Genomic DNA, 7,803 nt, shown 5'->3' with positions numbered 1-7,803 from the left:
ATTAACGGAGAAGAGAATATTTAACGGAAAACTTAACGGATAATCATAAAAGTAAGGTTAAATTAGGTAATCTCTATTAATAATATTAATCTGAATTATCTTAACCATCTATTTGATTAAATAATTCATCTTAACCATCCATTTGATTAAATAATTTGACCGCCATTTTTTCTACCCATTTTAGGCCTTACTCTCTTTGGCTCTTATTAGTATAGTAGATAGTAGATATATATAGTATATAGATAGATATATTTGTAAGATAAAACAAAACAAGAAAGGGTAAAATGTTAAGTAAGATCAACAGTGAGAAACGAGCCCACACAAGAACTTTCAAAGTCTTCTCATTTAGGAGCCCACACAAGAACTTTCAAAGTCTTCTCTCATTACTTTTAGAAAATCTTGTCCAAAACCAATAAAGAATTGCTTATTATCTTATCAGCTTGACTTCCCTGACATACAACTTGCAAGCTAGTCCACCATCGCTCTTTTTCTTCCTCTTCTTCTTCTATATTTTCGTTCATCACTGTTCTGATCTTTCATTCTTCGTTATCATACAGACACAAATATATATACCCATCTATGTATTGTATGTTGCTGCGAAGCAATGTTTTAACTTATAAGAAATGAAGCAAGCAAGAATCTTCATCGGATAATCCGAACGTGAATTTCGACAAGTCCCTGCAAAAGAGGTATGTGAGCCTTGTAGTCTCCAGTTTTATTGTGTCTCCTATGAATAAAATGTTACGGAGTATTATTGTGTAATGTATCCAGTTTCTAAATTTTATTTCCATATCCTTTTTAGGGGCCGGGCATCAATTTTGATTTTTGTTTTTGTTTTTTTGTTTTTCTTATTATTAAGCTAAGAGCTGCCAAAGGCCTTGTGGTCAAGCAGCATTCGGTGTACACTCCCATGTGGAAGGGAGTGGGTTCAAGCCTCAGTGGAGGCATCTGTTGACTCTTTGTGTTTCATTAGGTCTCTTTGTGCTTCATTAGGTTGAGAAAGTATGTATGAAAAGATACTACAATGTAACAGGGTAAAAAAAAAAGCTAAGAGCTAAGTTTAAGAAGAATGTTATTATCATCAATTTTTTATTTTTGTGTCTTTGTTATTATATATTCATTAATTTATTTATAATTTAGTTACTAGAGGATAATTTAATCACAAAATTCTTTAAAATAAATAGCAGTTCATTGCTTAATTGTTTGTAGATATATTAATCCAACAATGACATTTGACTCCATTAATCACTTTAAATCATATTGGCCCTGCTAAATATAAATTACACTGGTTTTATCTCTAAAAAAAAAAAAAAAAAAACCAGACCAACAACTACAGATTCCTTTAGAGTTTAGACTAGGTTAAGAAGCTTTGATTTAGTGAGTCATGGTTTTTTTTCCGTAATACTATTGGCTCTGATAGAGCCTTTCTCAACCTACTGAAGTACTTGAACCGGCGACCTCTCACTTGGGAGGGCCACAACTATACCGTTTAACCACAAGGTCTTTAACAGTTGTTTCATGTTTTTAATTTTATTATTTAGTCAAACGTCATTGGGTGGAGGTCGGTGAAGTGCAAGTCCAGCATAGGTGACTAGGAAATTTTTAGAAGGAGGCTTAAATTAAAGGGTTAATTTCAGCACCTTACTTCTCGAAAATGTAGCACAAATAAAGTTGTGCCTTTTGCTGCTATAGTTTTTGACAGGGGCGGATCCAGCATGGGGGCAGTTGTCCCCACTCACCCCACCCCGACGCCATATAATACATGTTTAGTATAAATATTTAAAAACCAATGCAATTAACAAAGGATTTGCTAGACTAGATAGGTGGTTGATGCGTGTATTGCTTAACAGAAGGATGTGGGTTTAAAACTTGTTCACAACAATGCGCTTCCTATTACTTTTTTATGGCTTTATATATATAATTTTATTTATATTAATTAATAATGAATTACGAATATTTTTATAAAGTTTTGATATATTTTAATGACTTTTTTATGGCTTAATATATATAATTTTTTTATATTAATAATGAATTATGTTTCATATTTTGTATAAATATTTTTATAAAGTTTTGATGTATTTTATTTTTCGACAATATCTATCAATATTTATGATTATACCGAGTATTTCTTTTAAGTGTTTTTTTTAACTATCTCTTTTGTATTAATGTTTCGCTCCTACTTGAAGAATATTTTGGCCCCGCCACTGATTTTTGAGGCGGTGATAAATTGTTTGATTCTAAAGAGTAGTATCAGTCATGGATTAGAAGACTGGCAAGTGCAGTGAGAAATTGTTGGGTAGAGGCTTGAAGGGTCAAGTTTAGCATCTTGCCTCTGGAAAATGTTGGAAAAACAAAATTGCCTCTTTTGCTACTAGCTATGCTTTTGATGTAGTGGTAAATTGTTTAATCCTAACAAGTGATATCAATCACGGATTAGAGTAAGGCTAGCAGGTGCTGTAGGAAATTGTTGGGCACAAGAAAGTGGCTTAGTGATAAGCTCATCATCCTAACAGTCATTTTATATGTTGAACAGGGTAGCCCGGAATCAAAATATCAAATTGGAAACATGAAGAAAACAGCCCTTTTGGTCCCAATGCCATATGTTCCTTTGATAGTACTTGTGACAACTCTGGTTTTACTAGATGTTTGCATTGGTGCCCCAAGAACTGAAACAGTCAAAATGATTTGTACACACAAAGTGGAGAATAACTTCTCAGTTTTCGTCCCAAATTTTGTTGCAACCATGGAGAACATAAGCACCCAAATGCGCACTCAAGGCTGGGGTGTTTCAACAATCGGCAAAGGACCCGATGCCAACTTTGGACTGGCGCAATGCTATGGCGATCTTTCCTTACTCGATTGCGTATTGTGCTATGCCGAAGCACGCACTGTTCTGCCCCAGTGCTTCCCTTACAATGGCGGCAGAATTTATCTGGACGGTTGTTTCATGCGCGCTGAGAACTATAGCTTCTTTCCACAGAGTTTAGGTGCAGAGGACACATATGTTTGTGGGAACAAAACTAGGAAGGATGGCTTGTTCCAAGATACAGCTAAGAGGGCTGTGTTGCAGGTAAGGCTGTTAATGAATCCAACACATACAAACAGAGGTTTTTCATGTTCCACGGTTCCTTAAGAGTCTTTGTGTTTGTATGTTTTGTTAAAATTTTTAAAAATCCTATTCGTGTTCATTTGTTAAGCGCTGGTTAACATTCATGAACACGTTTGTGGACGTGTTCGTTAACATTATATAGCCTACAAGTTCACGAACGAGTTAGTTACATGTTCACCAACCCTAAACAAACAAATTAAACACATGCAAATGCATGTTAATAATCATAATTTGTTTGTGAATAAGGAACAATAACTAAATGAAAAAACAACTATAGAAAATTAGACTAAACTAAAGTAGTAAACCAGCTTTTTAGAGGAACACCAAACGAGTATGTTTGTGAACATTATTAACTGAAATCTAAATGAGCATGTTCATGAACATTATTAAACTAATAATGAACGTGTTCACGAGCTCTTAGCAAACAAGCAAATAAATGTTTAGTATGTTCGTTTATTAAATGAGTTCTAAAATTTGTTCATTTATGTTTGAACATAAATAAATGTTTATTAAACACGGACATGAATAATTTATTGGAAGTTGTATTCGCTAACACCCCTAGTTGCAGGCAGTTTCAAACGCTCCAAATAACAATGGCTACGCGCGTGTTGAACTCCCAAAACCTGGGAGACACCGTGAGTCGGCGGCATATGTTTTGGCCAATTGTTGGAAGACTGTGAATGCCAGCGGTTGCCGAAGATGTTTGGAGCATGCGGCTAAGTCCATGTTGAAATGCCTGCCTTGGTCTGAGGCTCGTGCGTTGTACACTGGCTGCTTCATGAGATACTCTGACACCAACTTTCTTAATTCTGTTCCATCTACTGGAACCTCATCTTCAAGAGGTAATATAATGTTAATTACTATGTTGTTATTATTAAGCTGTTTTTTTTTTTTTTTTTTTGTTTTTAATGAAAATATTTATTTATATTCCTTGATTTGATCGAATTATGACTGTTTAAACGATTTTGTTTGCAGCAAATCTAATACTCATTGTAGCGTTAGTTGTTTGCTCTGCAATTCTTTTTGTCGTGGGGGTTGTCATTGGCGTTTACATTTGGAAACAGAAAAGACTAGAGAAGAAAAGAAAAGGTATGTAAACAGTACAAAAAATAGCTTATAGTAAAGGCATCAGCCAAATCATTCACATTTTTGAGACGCTGAGTGTTGGATTTGATCCTTTTAAGGCACTTTACAGACCTCCACCCAACAGTAGTTCCCTCTCCCAGCACCAACCCTAAACCACTTGTTAGAGTTAAACGTTTATCATTACGCCAAAAGCTATAGTTAGTAGCAAAAATGCAACTTTATTTACTTATAATAGACCGCCAACATATTTTCTAGACGCTGGATGCTGGACTTGACTGGCCTTTTGAAGGCCCTTTGTCGGCCTCTGCCTAACAATCTCCTAGCCACCTAGAGCTAGATTTGGCCTTTACCGCGTCTGCCCAACAATGTTTATATTTTATATTCGTGACCTTTGACATTAATTGACTATGATACCAGCATCTCAACTAAATAGTTAGACTACACATTTATATTTATATACTCGGTATTATATTATTATATGCTCAACACGGTTGACATGCATGTTATTGTCATATTTCCTATCTAGGTCCAAATGATGTCAAGAAATTAGTGAAAATCCTTCATGACAGCAGCTTGAACTTCAAATATTCCACACTCGAGAAAGCTACCGGATCTTTTGATGAAGCCAACAAGCTAGGACAAGGCGGATATGGCATTGTTTACAAGGTCTAGTATATATATATCTAAAATGGTTGATCCTAACATGTTGATATCTTAATGATTCTAAATTTTGTGATTTGATAACATCATTGCAGGGGGTTTTAGTAGATGGAAGAGATGTTGCAGTGAAAAGGCTGTTTTTTAATAACAAACATCGAGCAACAGATTTTTACAATGAAGTTAACATTATTAGCCAAGTAGAGCACAAAAATCTCGTCAGATTATTGGGTTGCAGCTGTTCTGGACCCGAAAGCCTTCTTGTATATGAATTTCTACCAAATCTGAGTCTTGATCGCTTCATTTTTGGTGAGTTAGTTTATACTAAATTATACATCATAAATTAATATTGTGTTGGGCGGAGACATGTAAAGGGTCAAGTCTAGCACCAACTGGTTAGGGAGATTGAGGCCAAGTCTAGCATCCTGCCTCTCGATAATGTGGTGGTAAAACCCCAAGAGTAAAAGTTGTGCAATTAAGGCTGAAAGATGCTGTGATAGAAATTTTTAGGCGGAAGTTGATAAAGGGCCAAGTCCAACATCATGTGGTTAAAGCTAAGCGTTTAATTCTAATATAACCGAATGTTTGCTTTATCACATTTGACAGATCAAAACAGAGGCAAAGGTTTAAACTGGGAAAAGAGATTCAGCATAATTATAGGAACAGCAGAAGGATTAGTATACCTTCATGAAAACTTGAACATACGCATTATTCACCGAGATATCAAAGCCAGCAATATTTTGTTAGACTCGAGGTTCCAAGCCAAAATTGCAGATTTTGGATTGGCTAGATCTTTCCAAGATGATAAGAGCCATATAAGCACTGCTATTGCCGGGACATTGTCAGTAACTAGTGCTATATTTTTCGACATAATTGAGCTTGAGGTTCAGTTTAATGCTTGATTTTCTCACTTAATATCATTGCAGGGGATACATGGCTCCCGAGTACCTAGCCAACGGACAATTGACAGAAAAGGCAGATATTTACAGTTTTGGAGTATTACTATTGGAAATTGTAACGGGAAGGCAAAACAACAGGAGCAAAAACACAGAATACGCAGACAGCATAGTGAATATAGTATGTTTTAGCACCTTGCTTCAATCTCAATTGTTTTATATTTATATATGTTGGACCGAAGTTGGTAAAAGACCAAGTCCAACTTTAAGTGGCTAGAGATTATTGGACGGAGGCCTAAAAGGTTAAGTCCAGCACTCTAAAAAATGTGACGGTATAAGAATGAAGATGCACGTTCATTTATAGTTTTTGGGATAATGGTAATGTTGGGTGGAGACCGGTAAAGGCCAAGCCCAACATCATGTGGCTAGTGTGACTGTTGGGCGGAGGCCGGTAAAGAGTCAAGTCCAGCATATTAACTTTTGAAAATGTGTATAGTTGAGTTTTCATGAAGGTATACTAATCCTTCTGCTATTCCTACAATTATGTCAAATCTCTTTTCACAGTAAAGGGTCAAAGTCCAGCATCAGGTGCAAGGGCGGATGTAGTGTAGGGGCAGCTAGCGGAAGCAGTTGCCCCCTCCTTCACTCCTTATATATAGGGGTCATTGTGTATATATATAGAGAGTAAATGTTACACATAACTAAGTAATATAAAAATTTCTAAAAGATGAATTGGGTTAAATGGCTAAGTACATGGCTCCTCCCTTGACCACGTAACTAAGGAATTGTTTGGGAGGTCTGACGGGTCAAGTCATGCCTCTAAAAAATGTGACAATATAAATAAATGTTTCACCTTTCGCTACGAGCTCTAGCTTTTAGTTTAATGGTAATTGTTTGATCCTAAGAATATAATTTCAATGAATCTGCAGGCATGGATGCATTTCCAAGAGGGGACAGCGGAAGAGTTGTTTGATCCAAACCTAATGCTTCATAACTACGACGATGTGAGTGTGAAATCTGAGGTTCTAAGGGTGCTTCAAGTTGGGCTATTATGCATACAAGAGATGCCATCACTAAGGCCATCCATGTCCAAGGTGTTACAAATGCTTGTGAAGAAGGAAGAAGAGTTGCCTCCTCCTACTAATCCTCCTTTCCTGGATGAGAAAACCATGGAATTTAAGAATTCTTGGGATAGCCCAATGTACCGTCTCAAAAACGAAGACTTTGCTTCAAATGCCAGTTTGTCTCACAGCACTTTCTACCCCAGGTGATGTTGTAGTTGGTATATATATATATATGAAAAAAGAGTTAATGCCTGATGGAGTCCTAGCTTTGGGTATACTGGCGTAGTCACGTTTAGTCCTTAAACTCTCAATTTAACTATCTATTGTCCTTCAACTTTTAAGTTAATCATCCATGGTCCTAAACTTTACCTTAAACTAATGAAATAATCACAGTTGGGTAAAATTTGAAAGTTGAAAGACAATGGATAATTAACTTTAAATTTGAAGGACCATAGGTGGTTAAATCGAAAGTTTAGGACTAAAATGGCGGTGCCATTATACTCATCAAAAAAAGACACGAACTGACATTTATTTGGTGACAAATCTATTAAGTATAACATAAAACATGCATGTAAAACTGAAACATATATATTTTCTTTGTAACTTACTATACCTTCGTTGTGTTTTGCCTATTTCATGGAACGTAGAAACATTTGTGATTGAAATAAGTTCTTCTGTGATTTTTCTAATTAGACTATATATATTTTCTTCAAGGGAGCAAGAAGAAGAAAGTGATAGTAGATGATTTTGGAATCACTTATTTAATGAAATTACGGGTATTATATATCAATTATATTAAATAATTTCATATGCAAAAATTATTTTTAAAATTAAATATAACATTGATATTTAATATGCACGTACGGTCTTTAATTTACTTTTTTAACATACACAAATCATTGTGTACCAACTCAAGAAGAGTTGAAATTCTCACAAAACTAGGAAATGGATTTCTTGTAAGTTTGTTAAGTATGCATGTATCACATTTCTC

General features: G+C 35.4%; 1 protein-coding gene across 1 annotated transcript; it reads left to right on the top strand.

Moving 5' to 3' along the window:
• The first annotated feature begins 433 nt into the window (after nucleotides 1-433).
• Nucleotides 434-7,525, top strand: LOC116033589 (cysteine-rich receptor-like protein kinase 2). Its single transcript, XM_031276340.1, has 9 exons — nucleotides 434-689; nucleotides 2,534-3,070; nucleotides 3,678-3,951; nucleotides 4,085-4,198; nucleotides 4,722-4,861; nucleotides 4,951-5,161; nucleotides 5,459-5,693; nucleotides 5,779-5,929; nucleotides 6,678-7,525. The coding sequence occupies exons 2-9, from the start codon at nucleotides 2,567-2,569 to the stop codon at nucleotides 7,017-7,019; spliced, it is 1,971 nt and encodes a 656-aa protein (XP_031132200.1). The 5' UTR covers nucleotides 434-689; nucleotides 2,534-2,566; the 3' UTR covers nucleotides 7,020-7,525.
• The last annotated feature ends 278 nt before the right edge of the window (nucleotides 7,526-7,803 follow it).

Source organism: Ipomoea triloba, chromosome 10, assembly GCF_003576645.1.
Source record: "Ipomoea triloba cultivar NCNSP0323 chromosome 10, ASM357664v1".
Classification (NCBI taxonomy): Eukaryota; Viridiplantae; Streptophyta; class Magnoliopsida; order Solanales; family Convolvulaceae; genus Ipomoea; species Ipomoea triloba.
Note: the sequence above shows the minus strand (reverse complement) of the source record. Positions and strands in the feature narration are given on the sequence as shown.

What these genes read in the sequence shown, in the direction of transcription:
- LOC116033589 (XM_031276340.1), top strand. Translation starts at nt 2,567, where the DNA reads ATGAAGAAAACAGCCCTTTTGGTCCCAATGCCATATGTTCCTTTGATA. An exon ending in CTAAGAGGGCTGTGTTGCAG is followed by an intron (nt 3,071 to 3,677) that starts GTAAGGCTGTTA and finishes CCCTAGTTGCAG; the next exon opens with GCAGTTTCAAACGCTCCAAA. An exon ending in ACTGCTATTGCCGGGACATT is followed by an intron (nt 5,694 to 5,778) that starts GTCAGTAACTAG and finishes ATATCATTGCAG; the next exon opens with GGGATACATGGCTCCCGAGT.